The sequence below is a fragment of the Chamaea fasciata genome, unplaced genomic scaffold (genome assembly GCF_029207755.1).
Source record: "Chamaea fasciata isolate MVZ Bird 193981 ecotype frontalis unplaced genomic scaffold, bChaFas1.0.hap1 SCAF_16, whole genome shotgun sequence".
Lineage (NCBI taxonomy): Eukaryota > Metazoa > Chordata > Aves > Passeriformes > Sylviidae > Chamaea > Chamaea fasciata.
In genome coordinates, this window is record NW_027094101.1 from 13,669,374 (window position 1) to 13,687,129 (window position 17,756).

General features: G+C 65.5%; 4 protein-coding genes across 6 annotated transcripts in view; 2 read left to right on the top strand and 2 right to left on the bottom strand.

The window, feature by feature from the left end:
- AXIN1 (axin 1) overlaps positions 1 to 3,561 on the top strand; it is a 71,645-nt gene extending 68,084 nt beyond the window's left edge. The window contains exons 9-10 of the mRNA XM_066197952.1: positions 808 to 975; positions 1,770 to 3,561. Of these exons, the coding sequence (XP_066054049.1) occupies positions 808 to 975; positions 1,770 to 1,896 (295 nt within the window). The 3' untranslated portion in view covers positions 1,897 to 3,561. The remainder of the gene's footprint in view (positions 1 to 807; positions 976 to 1,769) is intronic.
- Positions 3,562 to 4,104: 543 nt separating this feature from the next.
- Positions 4,105 to 7,455, bottom strand: PDIA2 (protein disulfide isomerase family A member 2). The gene is made up of 11 exons (XM_066197953.1): positions 7,182 to 7,455; positions 6,591 to 6,797; positions 6,149 to 6,282; positions 5,940 to 6,077; positions 5,750 to 5,866; positions 5,541 to 5,666; positions 5,268 to 5,462; positions 4,819 to 4,939; positions 4,534 to 4,715; positions 4,367 to 4,450; positions 4,105 to 4,221 (listed from the first exon to the last, which is right to left on the bottom strand). Exons 1-11 carry the CDS (start codon positions 7,414 to 7,416, stop codon positions 4,141 to 4,143), a joined length of 1,620 nt encoding a protein of 539 aa, XP_066054050.1. The 5' UTR covers positions 7,417 to 7,455; the 3' UTR covers positions 4,105 to 4,140.
- A 145-nt stretch (positions 7,456 to 7,600) lies between these two features.
- On the bottom strand, positions 7,601 to 11,742 carry ARHGDIG (Rho GDP dissociation inhibitor gamma). 2 transcript variants are annotated; one of them, XM_066198160.1, is made up of 6 exons: positions 11,504 to 11,742; positions 10,169 to 10,357; positions 9,102 to 9,185; positions 8,946 to 9,022; positions 8,317 to 8,380; positions 7,611 to 8,223 (listed from the first exon to the last, which is right to left on the bottom strand). In XM_066198160.1, exons 1-6 carry the CDS (start codon positions 11,574 to 11,576, stop codon positions 8,024 to 8,026), a joined length of 687 nt encoding a protein of 228 aa, XP_066054257.1. In that variant the 5' UTR covers positions 11,577 to 11,742; the 3' UTR covers positions 7,611 to 8,023. The 2 variants fall into 2 exon arrangements, with proteins under 2 accessions (XP_066054256.1, XP_066054257.1); XM_066198159.1 differs by lacking the exon at positions 11,504 to 11,742 and having other exon boundaries at positions 7,601 to 8,223; positions 10,169 to 10,742.
- Positions 11,743 to 12,413: 671 nt separating this feature from the next.
- On the top strand, positions 12,414 to 17,657 carry RGS11 (regulator of G protein signaling 11). 2 transcript variants are annotated; one of them, XM_066198157.1, is made up of 17 exons: positions 12,414 to 12,516; positions 13,406 to 13,502; positions 13,825 to 13,875; positions 13,960 to 14,066; positions 14,170 to 14,221; positions 14,302 to 14,360; positions 14,517 to 14,593; positions 14,708 to 14,789; positions 14,918 to 14,986; positions 15,641 to 15,670; positions 15,754 to 15,815; positions 16,039 to 16,152; positions 16,264 to 16,379; positions 16,722 to 16,809; positions 16,921 to 17,059; positions 17,124 to 17,206; positions 17,280 to 17,657. In XM_066198157.1, exons 1-17 carry the CDS (start codon positions 12,457 to 12,459, stop codon positions 17,404 to 17,406), a joined length of 1,413 nt encoding a protein of 470 aa, XP_066054254.1. In that variant the 5' UTR covers positions 12,414 to 12,456; the 3' UTR covers positions 17,407 to 17,657. The 2 variants fall into 2 exon arrangements, with proteins under 2 accessions (XP_066054254.1, XP_066054255.1); XM_066198158.1 differs by having other exon boundaries at positions 15,647 to 15,670.
- The last annotated feature ends 99 nt before the right edge of the window (positions 17,658 to 17,756 follow it).

The following is a 17,756-nucleotide window of genomic DNA, read 5'->3' on the forward strand; positions in this document are numbered from 1 at the left end:
GTTTCAGTCTAATGATGGCACCACATAGCTGAACCTGGTGTGTGGGCTGGAAGCAAAGACCAGACCAACATTGTGAGAGCTGGCAAAACACAAGAAAGTCACTGAGGTTTTGGGGATGGCAGCTGCCTCGGCACCCTGTGTGGACAGGGCAGGCAGCAGAGGCTCCAGGACATGCCATGCCATCCATCCCCTCAGACCTCCACATACTCTGGGAGAGGTGCCCAGGGGAGCTGTGGGGTGCAGGAACATCCTGCCTGCAGATGTGGGCCACTGGAAGGTCGTGCTGGGCTGTTCTGGCCATGGTGGCAATAATCCCAAGCAGTCTGGGCAGTGTCTGCATGATCATGCCCTGTGTGGGGTGGTGCTTCAGCGCCGTGGGACGGTGTGCACCAGGAGCTTGGTGAGATGGTGATGGTGATGATGGTGACCTGCCTCTGCTGCCTTGGCCTGGAGTGCTCTGCCAGTGACTCCCCAGACCATGCTGTGAGATGGGCCATGCCCCCTCAAAGCCTGGAGACAGCACAGAGGCTGAGTTAGAGCCTGCACCCTCCTTGTAGCTGTGTCCTGGTGCCGTTCAACCTTTCCAAGTGCTCCTTGACCAATCTTGGTGTGTGTCTGCAATGCCAGGAGAGCTGCTGGTGGGAGCAGGCGATGCTCAGGGACTGCACTGCATTTCCACCAGCCCAGCTGGGGGGTCCTGACCCACTCCTCTCCCCTGGCAGCCCCGAGCCCTTCCAGGCACCCAGCAGGATGGTTGTGAGCCCCTGGGCTGGCACTGAGCAGGTCCCCTGTGTGTCTGCCCCGCAGGTTGAAGCCCCAGAAGAGGCCGGGCAGCGGCGCGTCCCAGCCCTGCGAGAACATCGTGGTGGCCTATTACTTCTGCGGGGAGCCCATCCCCTACCGCACCCTCGTCAAGGGCCGCGTGGTGACGCTGGGACAGTTCAAGGAGCTGCTGACCAAGAAAGGGAACTACAGGTAAGGGCTGCTCCCCGCCTGTGGGAAGCTGCCAGCAGCTGTTGGTGAGCCCTGGTCACCAGATGCCGCCGCCAGGACACAGCGGCGTTGCCCCCACAAAGGGGAGGGTTGGTGGAGGTGGGTCGGGAAGGCTTTTCCTCAGGGCATGCTGTGATGGGGATGTGGCAGCATGGCCAGGGTGCCTTGCCTGGTGAAGAGGCGGGTTAGCAGGGGTGAGGGAGGTCGGGTTTTGTAGCAGAAATGTCCTGGATTGTGGTTTGCACCTCCAACAGGAGCTGCTGAGCTGCCCTGCGGGTTCCTGGGCTGGTGCAGTCAATGCTCAGTGATGCTGTGGGGACCCTCTAGATTCAGAGCTGGTTTTGCTCCTCTCAGAGTTCCCTTTGGTGAGGACAGGGAGGTTGGGTCCTGCCGGAGTCCCAAAGCAGTCAGACATGGGGCATGGAGCTCTCCCAAGTTTCCACTTCCAAGTAGAAGCTGCCATGGGAAAGCCTGCCTAGAAATGCTCCACCAACACAGGTGCCTTAGCCCCTGCTTTTGGGAGAGCTGTGAATGGGCTTGGATTCAGGGTTGGAGCTCCTGACTATGCTGTCGTGGATTCTGACCACTCTTTGTGCTCACTGCTGAGGGCAGGGGCAGGAGTGTGGCCTCATTTCCCTCCATGTCCGGGGTAGTAGCTTCCTGTGCTCCACGAGCTCAGAGCCATGGAAGGGCTGTTCCCAGGTTTGGGGATCATGCTGCCCTGTGACCATTCACCTGCTTTTTTTTTTCCCCCTCCATGTTTCTGTTTTTTTCAGGTATTACTTCAAGAAAGTGAGCGACGAGTTCGACTGTGGTGTGGTCTTCGAGGAGGTGCGGGAGGATGACACCATCCTGCCCATCTTCGAAGAGAAGATCATCGGGAAGGTGGAGAAGATTGATTAGGCTCCAGGGCAGTGAGGACAGGACTGTGAAGGACTCTGGGACCGGAGGAGAAGGCCTGGGGCGGACGCTGGCGGTGCTGCCACCACGGGCACCGGGCGAGCCCAGGGCAGAGGGCGGCAGCTCTGCTCTCCAGCACGGATCTGGGCAAGCTCCAGGATGCCAGTGGATGCCCTTCCACCCCACAAACCTGCCAGTGGGAGCCTGGGCTCCCTCTCCATACCGAATATAAGTGTAATGTAGCATTGTACAGTGCATTAGAAAGTGTAATATGACCTTGTTTACTAAAGCTGCATATTTTTGATATATTGTAATAAAAGGAAAATATTTCCAATGTCACAGTGCTCTTATGTAAATGTAAAACATACAGGTACTGCAGAACTCACCCAAAGTGTACAGCCATCCATCAGACCCCGGCTGCTCCACGTTTTCCCGGCACCCTGCCCCATTTTCCCGGCATGGATGGCCCTGGAGCACCAGGGGGTAGAGCTGCCCTCACCCCACCAGCGTGGAAGGGGTGACCCCGCTCCAAAGAAGCTGTGAAGATCATGGAGCCATTAGGAAGGAGTTATCTGTGGCCCCTGTGGCAGGCTCAGCTGCTGGACGTGGTAGGATGGGTGTTTTTTTCTCCTCCTGAGCTTCCTTGCTACCGAGTAAATCCCTGAGGGATAGAAGGGTCAGTGCCTGTTGGGACTGGGGGCTTCCCACAGAGCAAGGACCAGGGCTGGGGTGGCAGGCTGGGTGCTGGCATCCCACAGCCTGCACACTCCCTGTGGAGGAGGGATTGCTTCCCAGGAGGGTGCTGCCCTTCTGCAGAGGGCTGGCTCCTGTGTGCCTGGTGCAGACATGCCCAGACCCCCGGGCCAAGCTCCAGCTTTGGGCAGGGCTCTCTTTAGGAGAGCCATAATGGGGCGGGAACTGATGAGACTTAAATCTGAAGACAAAATATGTCTTTTTATGAGTCCTGCATCTTTAGTCAGCTTCTGTGCCTGAGGGGAGGCAGCAGGGCACTGCCCCAGGGGGGTTGTTGATGCCAGTTTGTGGCTCATGCAGGGCCAGCAGGCAGCCCTGGGAAGCCTCCTGGGCTTACTCGGCCCCAAGGAAGCTGGGGCTGTGCCGGTGCTCCCCCCATCCTGCCCTCGCCCAGCCCAGGCCCCGCTGCTGCAGCACGGCCACAGCCCTGTGCCAGCTCCTTTAGAGAGCCCTTGCCCACCCACAGGAGCGGGGGTGGCCCCAAAGCCCAGGGGATCCATGGTGGCACTGGCCCTGCTCAGAGCCAGCCCCAGCAGTGGTGGAGCTGCCAGGAACCCGCGGCACCACGCCGGGATCGACTCCGCCTGTTGTACGTCACCGAGTGCCTTTAAAACACCGTTCTGGACTTGCTAATACACTATGTGAAGTCCAGCGAAATCTGCAAATGTTTTCAGCCCGGGAACAGTGTCACGAGGGGTTTTACTCCTTGTTTTTTGAAGTTCTGATGGTGGTGTGTCTGCTGAAGTTGTTGGCGTGCCCGGGATTTCCGTCTCCCCCTTTTTTTTCGGGGGGTCCCTGTAAATATGTACAGTGACCATGCAGCCCCGGCATTTCCTTCTGCGTTCTCATGTGCTGACTTGTACAATGATCTTTTCAAAGGTACTTGGATAAAATGAAATAAAACCCCACATCCCACTGCCTGCTGCTTTTTTTTCCTTCCCCGTGGAGCAGACCCGGGCCCTCAGCAGCCTCTGGGATGGACAGAGGATGGGGAAGGTCTGGCAAAGGGTCTGGGCACAGGGCAGGGCTGGGGCTGCTCTGAGCTCCTTGGAGAGTGGCTGAGCACGTCCTGGCCCCAGGGGATCAGCATGTTGCCCCTGAAGGAATGGCTCAGCCAGAGAGGGGACAGTGCTGGAGTTGCCAGAGGCTGCAAGCCAGGCTTACGTGCCTGTACAAGCCCATATTGCCTGCCTTGGCTGTGACAGCAGCTCCTGGGAATTCTCTGGGTGGAATATGTCACAAAGCAGAGACCTCAGCTGATTCCCCATCTCCTGAATCCACCAGTGCAGCACGAGGGCCAGCATGGAGAGCTTGGCCACCTGGTGCCATTGCAGGGTTGCCAGGATCATTGCTATGGCACAGCTGCCCCACAGGAACAGAGGCCCTGCTGTGTCCCCAAGAGAGATGAGTGCTCCCAGCACATGGAGACAGACACAGACCAGAGCCCACATTGTTTCCAGGTGGTTTATAGCACATGCCTCAGTGGGACAGGGCTCACAACTCATCCCGGGATTCATCTGTCCGCGGTGCGCTTGGATCCTCCTTGCCCGTGCCGTTCCCAGGGGTCTTGGTCACCTGGAGCAGGCAGCAGTGAGGCATGGATGGACACACACTCCCTTCCTGACCCTGTCCCTGTCCCCATCCTGCAGGATCCATCCCCTCGCACAGCAGAGGCTGGGGACAGCCCTGGGCAGGGGGGCTGTCCCCTGACCTCACTCACCGGAGGCTCCTCAGGCAGCATCCCCCCGTTTTCCAGGAACTTGGAGAAGGTCTCCACATCACGGGTGCCCTTGTACTCAACCATCTGGACCGTGGGAGGCGGAGGGTGCTGAGGGTGCCACCGTCCCCCAGGTGCTGTGTGGTGACCCCACAAGTGCCCACACCTACCTTCCTGCCCGGCCCCGCGGGGAAGTAGTGCAGGGTGGGGTAGCCGTGGATGGTGATGTTCTCCAGCTCGTTGGCCGTGGAGTCCATCTCGGCGATGACGATGTCCTCGCGGTCCTTGTAGCGCTCGGCCAGCTCCTCCCAGGCAGCTGCCATGGCCTGGCAGTGGGGGCACCACGGCGCGTCTGCGGGGTGTCACAAGGGTCTGTGACAGGGCTGGGGCTGTCATGGAGGAGCTGAGCCCCGTGGCAGAGCTCAGGGAGGGCCATGGGTGACCCTGGCACTTACAGAACTTGACAAAGACGTTCTTGGTCTCATCAAATGCCACCTGCTCGAAGGTCTTTCCCACCAGGACTTTAACGGGCCGCGTGTCCCAGTCCTCAGGGGGCTCCGCACTCAGCAGGTGAGGCTGTGGGGACAGTCAGGACAGCTGCAGCCTGGGCTGAGCAGTGCCAGAGGCCCGTGGGGCACAGGGCAGGCTGGGGCAGGGGTATGTTCCTGTGCTGCTTTTTGGACATCTTCCCCTCTGCTGCCATTCCACATCTGTCTCCATGACAGAAGTCTCCTGCCCCCCTTGCCCATAACAAATCCTGAGATCCTCAAGCCTGGCAGCAGGAATACCAGCAAACATCCCTGGCGTTCACCGCGCAACCATCATCCTTAGGCTTGAGCCAACCGCCCATCTCTCACCACAGCAGAATCCATGGGTGCTGGCTGGCACCTTGCTGCACCCTCACCTTCACCTTGCCGTCCAGCACCCCCTGGATGAAGGTGCGAATGGCCGAATCCGAGAAGTTGTCCTGCTCCATCTGGTACTTGCGATTGTTCTCCATCTTGACCAGGCGCAGGGTGGGGGCATCGGCAGCGGTCATGCCAAAGAAGGGCAGGACATCGGCGCCGTGCCCAGTCACATCCACCACCACGAAGAGCACCTGGGCAGGGGACAGGGGACACTGAGGCTGGGGAGTCCCAAAGCCACTCTCCGTGTCCCTGCCATGGGGCCACCTCACCTCACCCCGGAAGCCAGTGGCAGCCGCCCTGAAGCTGTCCTGCAGCAACAGCTGCTCTGGTGAGGACTTGTTGAGGAAGAGCAGCATGTGATGGGGGATCTTGGCACTGAAAATCTGGTTGGATGTCTGGGGAGGGGGAGGAAGAGGAGGATAAGAACAGGGCAGCCATGGCCCTCACGGGACAGTGACAGGCAGGGGATGGGCTGTACCTCGTTGGTGAACTCCATCACCAGCTGCAGGCTGTGGACGCGGAGCAACCGGGTGAGCTCGGCCGTGTCCAGCCCCCGTTCTGGGTCCACAGGGAAGTTTGTCTGTCTCTCATCAAACTGCCAGGGCAGGGGCCTGTGAGGGCTGAGGGGAGGACAGGATGGCCCCAACACTCCCCTGCCCTCCCCTCACCTTCTTGAACAGGCAGACGGTGTCGGCTGACAGCCCGTACGCCTGGAAGAGCTCAGCTGCCTCTGCCACACCGAACGTCGTGTCCACCATCTCGGCAGCCACCTCGAAGAACGCCTGGGCTGCGTCACCCCTCAGGTCCTGCACAGCCACCCGTCAGTGCCACAGCCACGGCCACGGCCACGGTCCAGCCCCGCCCCGCCCCAGCCCACCTTGAAGAAGCCAATGACCACCAAGTCCTTGGAGCTGATGAAGGCAGCGATGGTGTCGGCGTCCTGCAGCAGCGTGGCGCTGGGGCCGGCCCGGCGCTGCATCCAGCGCACGATGCCCTGGCTGTCCATGCGCCCTGGCACACAGAGCGGGGCCTCGACATCACCTGACACCCCTCGCCAGGCTGCCACCCCTCCCTGTGCCACCAACCTCAGCCACCCGCCATCAGCACCCTGGCACTGCCCACCATCATCACCTCATACATCACACTGTCACCTGCCCACTGTCACCACCAGGACGTTCCCAGCTCTGTCACCACCACCACCCTGTGACCCCCACAAGGACGGTGCCACCCTGCACCATCAGCCCCTGCCCCCCCGCCAGCCCCATGGCAGTGTCCCCTTCGATGGGTGCCAGGGACACTGTGTGGTGCCACAGCCCTACCGGTGTATGCCAGGGGGTGGGTGCGGTTGCCATCACGGAAGAGCTTGAGCGTGGGGTAGGAGGTGATGCCAAACTCGGTGGCCAGGGCTGTCTGTGCCGTGGCATCCACCTTGCCCAGCCGGGCTGGGCTGGACTCATTCCTCAGCTCAGCGGCTGCCTGGGCAAAGGCGGGAGCCAGCTGCTGGCAGTGCCCACACCACGGCGCGTCTGTGGGTAGGGGACAGCATTGATAATGGGGACAGCTGTGGGGACAGTCCAATGGCTGTGTGAGCCCACTGGGCCCCAGCTTGTTCCCCTGATCCTCACCCACACGTCTCTGTCCTGTGTCTCATGCCCGTGCTACACACCCCTCACTCCATGCTCTGCCAGTGTCCCTGCTCCATGTGTCTGTCCCCATCCCATGCCCTGTCACGTGGCCTGTCCCTCTGTCCCACAGCCTTGCCCCTGCCCACCCCACCTACCCTCCCTCCTGTACCTGTGTCCCTGTACGTGTGTCCTTCCCACACTCAGCCACGGCCGCTGCCCCCTGCCAATCTTCCCTACCCCGGATCTGCCCCTGCCCACACCCCTGCCCGCAGTGGGGGCACTCACAGAACTCCACCAGCAGCAGCTGGTGTTCACTCAGGGCACGGGCAAAGTTGTGCTCATGGAGCACCAGGACATTGTCCTCCTCCTTGATCTCATCTGAGAGCACTTCATCCTCTTTCTTCTCCTTTTCCTCCTCTTCTATCACCTCTTCATCCTTATCCTCGCCCCCCGAAGCCGGGCCCAGCCAGGCCAGCGACAGCACCAGCAGCCAAACCAGCCGGGACCCGCAGCCGCGCATGGTGCCGGCGCTGAAGATGTTGTCCGGGGAGGAGGACGAAGATAAGGGGCCCGGGGGCGGGTTGTGCCGGTCCCCTGGGGCTCGTGGCCCTCCGCTACTGGCTGCCCGGCCCCGCCGATAAGGCAGCGGGACCAGGTGGCTGTTTTCCAGACGCTCGTCGCCGCAGGGAAACCCGGCCCCGACCGCGGGATGGGGACAGGGCCGCGGGGGACAGGGAGCAGGGGGACAGGCACAGGCGGCGGGGGCACAGACACACCAGTAAGAGACCAGTCTGTAGGGTTTAATGGCGATGGAAGAGCACAGCCTGCGACCGGGCGGGTACCGGGCACGGCACCACCACGGCAGGGTCACAGCCCCGGCCCCAGCGACGGGGACGCCGTGAGGACCAGGCGGGCGTCGATATTAAAAAAAAAAAAAAAAAAAAAAAAAAAAAGCAATTAAAAATAACTTTGGTTGCGAAGACCACGACCACGGGCTCTCACTCGCTAAGGGACCCCCCTCAACCCTTCACGCGACTGGGGCAAGCGCGGCGGTGCCGGCGAGGGGCCCCCGGGACGGCGGCACCTCGTCCCCGAGCTGGCGGGGGGAGCCGGGCTGCGGGGCGGGGTCAGTCCTCCCAAGCCTTCTTTATGCAGAGGCCCCACTCCCAGGAGAGGTGCTCCGTCTTGTCATCGTCGGTGACGAGGGAGCGGACGCGGTAGGAGCCCCGTGCCAGCCATCCCCGCGGCGCCTCCTCGGCCGGCGTCACCACCTCGTACTCCTCGGCCCGCGGCGCGTAGCTGCCCACCATGAAAACGTCGCGATCCACTGGGCGAGGAGGGGAGAGGAGGGACGGGTGAGTGGGGCCAGGGTAGCGCGGGGGCCCCGCAGCCCGAGCCCCCCAGCCCCAGCCCCACTCACCGGGCCGGCCCCGGCGGTAGGTGAGGTGCAGGCACCGCAGCCCGCAGACGATCTCCCTGTTCACCTGCGGGCAGAAGGAAGGGGGGGGCTTGGGGGCGGCCCCACGGCGTGGATCCTGACATCCTGGATCCTGACACCTTCCAGGATCCAGCCCCTTGGCAGAATTCAGCATCATCAAAGGTGGCAGAGACTCCAGGGTGGCAGGTGACTCCAAGAGGGGCAGGGACTCAGAGATGGCAGGGATCCCCCTGAGGGACAGGGACCTCTAGGAAACCCTGGGATAGGCAGCACTGCTGGGATCTCCGGGGAAGCAAGGATTCTGCGGTGGCAGGAACCATGGGGTGGCAGGAACCATGGGGTGGCAGTCATGTTGGGGACAGCACGGACCCCCAGGGTGGCAGAGGCTGGGGAATTCAGGGTGCGCAGAGACCCCCAGGGCTGCATGGACCCCAGGGATAAAAGGGTGGAAGCATTTGTCCCAAGGCAGGGACCCTGGGCCAGGCAGGGACCCATGGGTGGCAAGAGGGACCCTGTGGGGCAGGGCCCCAGGGTAACAAGGACCCCTTGGTGATGTGGGCAGCAGGGCCGTGCCCAGCCAGTGGGCACAGGGAACCATGCACTCGCCTCACCTTGAAGGACACCTTCACCCTGTAGTCCACCCCTTCCTTCAGCACAAAGGCCCGGCCTCTCAGCTCCTCCAGGTCTCCTGCACAGGCAGACGATCCATCAGCCCGGTATCCCTTCTTCCTCCTCCTCCTCCTCCCCCAGGTGTCCCCAGGGCTCACCTGTCAGGTCCATGGTGATGGGCCCCGGCGCCTGCTCACACATCAGTGTCAACCTTGTCACCTGCACGTTGGGCACGCTGGCATCTAGGGACAAGCAGCAGGGCCCAGACTTTACCCCCCGTGCCCAGTCCACCATCACCTCCACCCCAGTGAGCCCAGGGGCTGCCCATGGCCCTGTAATGGCGGGAAGGGCCACAGTGTCCATGGTGGGGGTGTTAAAGGAAGTGAATGCCAGGCAGCCTGGCAGGGCACAGGAGAGCAGGGGCGTCTCAGGTCACCCTATCATGACATCAATGCCTTTTGGGGTAAGATCACACTTAAAGGACCCGGACATGGGTATTTCCCGGGCTGTACCATTCCCTGGCTCAGGAGCAGAACAAGAGGAAGCAGAGGAGGAGGATGCAGCACACACTGCACAGCCAAGGCATCCCTTGAGGTGGGCACTGGTCTCATTCACCCCACCAGCCCAACCTGCACACCCCCCAGCTTTCACACATCCCACGGTGCACCTCTCATGCACCCCACTGCTTTGCAAGCCCCCCCTCCCCCCAGTTTGCATCCTCCCCGATGCATTCATGGATGGACACTTGGGGTGCTGGGCCCGTGGAGCACCCAGGAACCCCCAGTGCAGACCAGCACCAGCCTGGGGGGCTGCTGCGGGGGCCATGGGGAGCGGGGGGCACCGTCTGGTCACCGGCAGCCGTGCTACCCCGGTGTCGCTCCCCCCGCCCCGCCGTTGGCTCCTCTCCGTCATCCCCATGAATTTCCCGGTTCCCTGTAGCCGTTCCTATGGAAACTGCGGCGGTGATCCCGTAACCACGGCAACTGGGGTCCCCGGGCACCGGCACCGTGTCGGCAGGGAATGCCGGGGTCCCTGCGCAGGTGGGGGGCACGGGCAACACCCACGGGCGATTCCAGCCGGGATGTGCTCTCCCTGCCGGGGATGCCCCACGGGACGCTCCCTGCTCGAGCACGCCCGAGCTCCCCGCGCCCGCTGAGGCCGCATCCCCCGGCTGGGCTGCCGGGGAGCCGCGGTGCCCAAACCCGCCCGCAGCCCCCAGCCTTACCCACGGCAGCAGGGATGGCACCCAGCAGCGCCTGCTTGTACTTCCGCAGGCTCTCATCCCCTGGGTCCAGCTCCTGGATCTCCTGCAGGCTCTTCTTCTCCGGCGTCTTGTACGCCAGGGCCACGTCGGCATCATCCTCCTCCTCCTCCTCCAGCGATAGCGTCACCCCCTCCTTGTCAGCCATGATGTCTGCGGGGGACAGGCAGTGGCAGCCCCGGGGACACCCCGGGGGACACTCCCCGACACGGAGGCACTGGTGGGCAGGGGGTGGCTGGGCTGTGGCATGGGAAATCCCGGTGGGGAGGCCAAGCTGTTCCCCTGCTCGGGGCCGTGGGAAGGCTGCCAGGCTCGGTGTCCCCCGGGCCTGGTGGCACCGCCGAGACCAGAGGTGACGCCGCCGGCTGCATTTCCGCACGGTCATGGAGCAAGGCGAGCTGGTGCCTACACGGTGCACTCGGTCTGGGGGGTGCTTGCAGAGCCCTCCAGCCCCCAGGGCTCCTTCGTGTCCCCCAGAGAAGTCCTTGTCACCGCCCTGCGGCCCCCTCCAACCCCACTGGGCAACATCCAGCCCCATCTCCCACCCCAAACCCAAACCACCAGCAGCTGCAGGGTAAAAAGGCATCACTGGGATGGTGGCTCCGGTAGCTCTGGTGCTGCCAGACTGCTGGCGGACACAAGTGTGGGTGATGTCCCCACAGTACCTGAGTCTCCCTGCCCACTGCATCACCCCCCCCCCACTCTTGTGACTGCAAGCACAAGAGCTGACTGCAAGAGCTCCCCAAAGCCGCTGGAACTCCATCCCTGGGGACATGCTGGGAACACAGCATGGGGCAGAGAGGACACTGCCTCTGCTCAGCCCCAGGGCCACAGAGCCAGAAGTGTGGGGCCACAGGGCCAAGATGCGGGTCCCCAGGGTAGCAGCGGTGATGAGGACACAGCAGTGGCCCTGCTGCCCCTCTGGCCCCCCCATCAAGGCCCTGCCCCTCGGCTGTCACGGCAGCACGGGGGCACTCCCAGCCCAGGGATGCACCCACCTGGGGACTCGCGGGCTGCCCCCGGGTGGCAGGGCAGGGCAGGGCAGGGCAGGGCAGGGCAGGGCAGGGCAGGGCGGCATCCGCCGGGTGCCACAGGCTGCGAGGTGGCAGGGGGACAGCGAGGGTCTCCCCCATGGGACGCTCCAGTCCCCCCGGGCCCGGGATGATGCTCACTGATGGATGCACCAGGTGCCCGGGGGATGCTCACCTGTTGGGGACTCGGAGTGATGCTCGCCCTCCCTCCCCGGGGCAATGCCCCCCCGCCGCCCCCTGACGCTGCCCCCCGGCCGCCGCCGCTCACCTCGGTAGCACAGCGCCAGCCAGAGCAGCTCCAGCAGCTGCCCGCCGGCCTCGCACACGTCCAGGCCGAGCATGGCCGGGCCGTGCCGGGCCCGCCGCCCCCGGGGCCAGGCGGGGCGGCCGCTGGCGGGGCCCGGGGCGCGGCTCTGCCGGTGCCGGCGGCTCCTCCCGCCCGCTGCCGCCGCGCTCGGCGGTGCCGGCTGCTCCCGAGCGCTCCCCGCTGCGCTTCCCGGCGCTGCCCGGCGCGGCCCGGCGGGGCGGCGGCGGCTCCCGCAGACGCGGCGGCTCCGCTGCCCGCCCCCGCCCGCCCCCGCCCCTCGGCGGCTCCAGCCCCGCCGCTCGTGGGCGGCGAGACTGCAGTGAGCTCATCGCCGGGCGCGCCCGCCCCGCGCTGCCCGCACCCCGAGAGCCTCCTGCCTGTACCCTCAGTGCACTGCCTGCATCCCGAGAGCATCCTCTGTGTCCCCTGAGTGCGCTCCCTGCATCCCGCGAGCATCCTCTGTGTCCCCTCAGTGCGCTGCCCACGCCATGGCCGCGCTGCCCGCATCCCGCCGAGCGCCGTGTACACGGTGCCCGCACCACGACCGCGCCGCCCGCAGCCCCGCACGCCGCCGGCACATTGTCCACCCCGCCCGCATGCCGCCAGCATCCTTCCTGTAGCCTCAAAGCACTGCCCGCACCCTGCCCGCACCGCCATCCAGCAGCCACAGCCGTGCTTCCCCCTCCCGGGCACCGGCTCAGCCAGGGCACCCCCGGCCCCGGGAGGCTGGAGGGGGCGGCGGGGCGGGACTGCGGGAGTCCCACGGGCACGGGGCAGATAGACCCCGGGGGTCGGGGCCGGCTTTGGGGCACCCGGTGGAGACGGCGGCAGCCGCCGGGGGGGCAGCGGGGCGGGACCGGGCGGGGCCGGGGCGGGTTCGGGCGGAGAGGCGCGGCGCGGGGCGCGCACCCGCGATGACCATCGGCGGCCCCCGCGGCCGGCACCCCCGCCTCCAGATGCCCTGTCTGCGCAAGGTGAGCAGCACCGGCGCCGGCAGCCGCCCCGCGGGGAGGGGGCACCGCGCCGGGGCCGGCTAGCACGGCGGAGACCGAGCACCACCAACGTGGGGAGCGGGCACCGCGCGCACCCGGTGTTGGGACTGTGGGGATCAGGCACCGGCATCGTGGGGAGCGGGTACCGAGGGCACCGGGCACAGACCCCGTGCGGACCGGGGACCGGGCGCTGGGACTGTGAAGACTGGGGTACCGGCACCGTGTGGGCTGGGGACAGGGCGCTGGGACCGTGGGGACAGCCACTGACACTGCGCTGGGTTACGCGGGCATCGGGGACCGCCGGCGGCGAGGGCAGGGGACCGCCGGGGACCGGGGACCAGCACCACCCAGCGTACGCGGGACAGCGGGCACCACCCCGGCCCCGGCGCCGCCACGGGGCACCGGGAACCCCCCACGAGGGAATACCCACGGGCAGCGCCCCGGAGCTGCGTGCTCTGCCCCCCCACGCCGGGCTGGGGTGCTGCCACAGACTCGGCAGAACTCACTCCCCAAAACCGGGGCTCCCCGGGCCAGGGATGCCCGGAGGATGAGTGTCTGCAGCTCCAGCATGACACTCTCGCCCGGCTGCTGGGTGCCTCGGTCAGGCTGTGGCATGCCAGGCTGTCCCTAGGCTGGACACAAGGTGCCCTGGGGCACTGCGGGCTTCCAGGCTGTCCCCAGGCTGTGCATCGGGTGCCCCTGTCGGATTGCGAGGCTGTGTCCAGGTCACAGGGTGCCCGGGGTCACAGGGAGGGGACCCAGGTTGTGTCCAGGTCACAGGGTGCCCGGGGTCACAGTGAGGGGACCCAGGCTGTGTCCAGGCCCGGTGCCGCCGTCGCGGGGCTGGGCACAGCCGTTCCTTGCCCGGCAGATGGAGCGGATGATCGTCAGCATGCAGGACCCCGACATGGGCATCAAGATGAGGAATCAGCGCTTGCTCATCACCGTCATCCCCCACGCCATGACAGGTGGGTCCCCGCGCTGGGGTCCCCCGCGAGGCGCGTGGGGAAGGCGCGTGGGAGCTCCCCGGGCGTCCCCAGCCCTGCAGCAGCGCCCACCGCCGGGCCCCGCGCCGCTGCTCTCCCCGCAGCCCGGGCGCTCAGCGCTGCAGCTGGGATCAATTATGCATCGGCTGCGCGGGGCGGGCGCCCGCACGTCCTTGGCAGGGCCCCCGTCACCCTGCGTGACCCCAGGCGCTGCCGTGCTGTGCCGGGTGCCCGAGCCGAGAACCCCCCCGTGTCCATCCTGGGGGACCCCGGTGGACCCCGCTAACGCAGCCTCTGTCCCCAGGGAACGACATCGTGGAGTGGCTCATCCAGAAGTACGGCATCTCCGAGGAGGGTGAGTGCCCTGGCACAGGGAACTGGCACCGGGGGTCAACTGGGGCTGCCGAGCCTCCAAACGGCTCCCAATCCCATTCCGCAGAGTCGCTGCACCTGGGCAACCTCATCGTGAAGCACGGCTACATCTACCCCCTCAAAGACCCGCGCAGCCTGGTGCTGCGGGCGGATGAGTCGCCCTATCGCTTCCAGGTACGGCCGCGCCGGGGCATGGCACAGCCCGAACGCCGGGGCTGCCCCGGCTGGGCACCGGGGCACCCCACGGCAGGTGCCTCAGCCTCTTCCTCCCCCGCAGACCCCCTATTTCTGGACCAGCACCAAGTGGCCGGCCACGGAGCTGGACTACGGTAGGTGCCGCCGTGCCGCTGGCACCGACACGGGCTGCGATCCCTTCCCAGCCCCCTGAGTGCCGCCGCTTGTCTTGCAGCCATTTACCTGGCCAAGAAGAACATCCGCAAGCAGGGTGATCTGATCGAACATGAGAAGGTGAGCGGTGCCCTCCTCACACCCGTGATGAACTGGGGGAGCCTCGGCTCACCCAGGAGCGGGTGGCAGCGGCTCTCCCTTGTGCTGGAGTGGCAGCGGGACCCGGAGCCAGGCAAGGGGCCAGGTGCCGCACCGTGCCTACCTGTCGCTCCCCAGGACAACTACAACCTCCTGCACAAGAGGATCAACCATACGTGGGATTTCGTGGTGATGCAGGCACGGGAGCAGCTCCGGTGAGTGCGGGCACGGCCGGCACCGCTGCGCCCCGGGGAGCGGCCGGGATGGAGCACCCCTGGGTGCCGGGCAGGCAGGGTGCCAGCACCTCCCCGCTGCCTCTGCACGGCCAGGGCAGCCAAGCAGCGGCGCAAGGGCGACCGCATCGTCATCGACTGCCAGGAACAGGCGTACTGGCTCGTCAACCGGCCCCCGGTGAGCGCGGGGCGGGGGGGCCGGGCCGGAGGGTGCAGCCCGGGCACCACTCGTGGCCCCGGCCTGGGCAGCGGGGCTGGGATGCACAGGGGGTCCCCCCAGCCCCCAGCATGATGCTCTCGTTGCAGCCAGGAGCCCCTAACGTGCTGGAGCAGGGTCCCGAGCGCAGGAACTGCCACACCACCCGTGTCCAGCTGGTGAGTGGGGGTGTCCAGGCACCCCTGGGGCTGCCAGCGGGCACAGGGCACACCCGCTGCCTGTGCCGAGGTGTAGAGCTGCCCCGGTGGATGCCCATCCACCTCACCCCAACCTGTGCCCACATTTTGGGGTGAGGGGTGAGCCCCAGCTCTGCTAACATCTGTGTATCCCCCACCCCGAACATGGGGAGTCTGTGTGTTTGTCCTTGCACCCAGCACCCCTCTGTGCCAGCACCTCCAATCCCTGCAGGGCAGCTGTGCTGCAGGGAGCCCTGGCACCCTGGGGTGCCAGCAGCAGCCACCAAGCCCTTCCTTGTGTTGTGACCCCACTAATGCTGCCCCAGCACCCCCAGGCTGTCCTCACTAACCACCCACTTTCTCTTCTCTGCGCCATGTGCCGTGTCCTCTGCCCACGTAAGTGTCACTAACCTAGGGCTGGTGTCACACTGGGGCGTGGAGGGGGGAAGCCAGCGTTCATTCCACGGGCTGTGCTGGCTGAGCCAGGAGGGCTGGGGGCATGAGGCTGGAGGCCACAGGGATGGGCTACAGAGCCCCGGGGTGGGGGACTGCATGCCGGGATTATCCGGGCTGGTAGTGGCAGGACAATGTCCCGGCCCCACCGTGCCCTCACCCAGCCCCATGTGTCTCTTGCAGACCAAGAACATGGATTACTACAAGCGAGAGGTGAGTGGGGCAAGGGGTGGGGGCAGCTCCTGGGGGGCACGAGCTGCCAGGCACCCCAACATCTCCCCTGCGCCTGGCCCCAGATCGAGTACTGCAGGAAGGCCATGGCCAGGACCAGGGTGAAGTCCTCCATCTGCCTTGAGGGGTGAGTGGCAGCAGCTGCCCCAGCCACAGGCTGGGTCCCTGTCAGGGTGACAGGGGCACCCACATCCCAGCAGCTGGTGCTGGCACCACTGCACCACAGCCCTCAGCAGGGAGTGCAGCTGAGGCTCTGCACAGCTCGGGCACATCCCCACCCTGTCCCCATCATGTCACCACGGTGGCTGGGGCTGGTGGCCCTGGTCGCCTCCAGCCACCACTCCTGGCAGGTACATCAAGTTCAACGAGCAGTATGTGCCCCATGACCCCATCATGTCCGGCTGCCTGCCCAGCAACCCCTGGATCACGGATGACACCACGTACTGGGCCATGAATGCCCCCACGTAAGTGCCCCAGGCCCCCCAGAACCCCAACCCTCAGGACAGGGTTGTGGGGTGTGTGGGGTCGTGCAGGCTGCCATGGGCTGCCAGCCCCAGTGCTGCTGTCACCCACAGAGTGACAACCCCCACGAAGCTGCGCGTGGAGCGCTGGGGATTCAACTTCAGTGAGCTCATCAACGACCCCCTGGGCCGGGCACAGCTCCTCGAATTCCTCAAGAAGGAGTTCAGTGGTGAGTGGCCCCAGCCCCAGCCCCAGCACACCGCTATGTCTTGGCCCCCCAGACCCACCGCTCTGACCCAGCACAGCCAAACCCACCGTGTCTCAATAGTGTCTAATCCACTGTCCAATCCCTACACCACCAAACCAACCCATTACTGTGTCCTGGCATTCCTCAGCCTGCCACCACATCCCAGCACCTCTCAGCTAATCTGCCCCAGTTTTCCTGGTTCCCCTGTCCCAGCTGGCTCTGTCCCATGGGGATACATGCCCAGCCATGATGGCTTTTGGGGATTGCCCACGAGGGGTGCCCGGTGCCGTGTCCCCATTCCCAGCACCATGTCCCCCTCCCCAGCTGAGAACCTGAGCTTCTGGGAGGCGTGTGAGGAGCTGCGCTACGGGGAGCAGTCCCGCATCGCCGAGATCGTGGACTCCATCTACCAGTGAGTTCCAGTGGGATGAGGGTTTGGGAGGGAAGCGCTGGGGGTGGTCAGGCCCTCAGGGTGCTCTGTCCCAGGGCAGGGCCGGGCTCAGGCCCGTCTGTGACTCCCCAGGCAGTTCCTGGCTCCGGGAGCCACGCGCTGGGTGAACATCGACAGCAAGACGATGGAGCGAACACTGGAGGGCATCAAGACGCCCCATCGCTACGTGATGGACGATGCCCAGATGCACATCTACATGCTGATGAAGAAGGTGGGTGAGGGCGGGGCTGGGCAGTGCAGGGCTGGGCAGGATCCCGACGTCTCTGCTCGCCCAGGACTCCTACCCACGGTTCCTCAAGTCGGACCTCTACAAGAACCTCCTGGCCGAGGCCGTCATTCCCCCGGAGACCAAAAAGCGGTGAGGGCAGGGGCTGCCCCCTGGGGTCCACCTGGGGTGGTCCCCGCCGGTTCTGACCCCGTTCTACCCGCAGGGTCTTCCCCTTCATGCGCAAACAGCGGCATTCCAGCCCCAGCCCGGCCCTGCTGCTGCCCGCGGGCGAGGCCGAGGAGAGGAGCAGGAGCCCTTCCACTGCCCCCGTCCCCGAGGAGGAGAGCTGAGAGCCGCAGCCCCCCGCCAGGACGGGAGCCCCCTGACCCAGCACGCCCAGCCCCGCCGCAGGACCCTGCCGGCAGTAGCACTGAAGGAGAGAAGCCATATTCCCCCCAGGCCGCCCCCGGAGCCAGGCTGACCCCGCCGCAGCCCCCGCTCACATCCCCACACCCTCCTCTCCCTCGGGGAAGCCGCACCCAGCCGGCCTGGTGCGGGGTCACCCCCTTCTCCCACCCCCAGCCCGGGCACGAGACAGTAAAACCCCCTTGGGGAAACACTGTGGCTGCCGTGGTTTTTGGGGAGCGGGGCCGGGAAGGCATTGGCGGGGTGGGAGGCGCACGAATGCTGCCCACTTCTC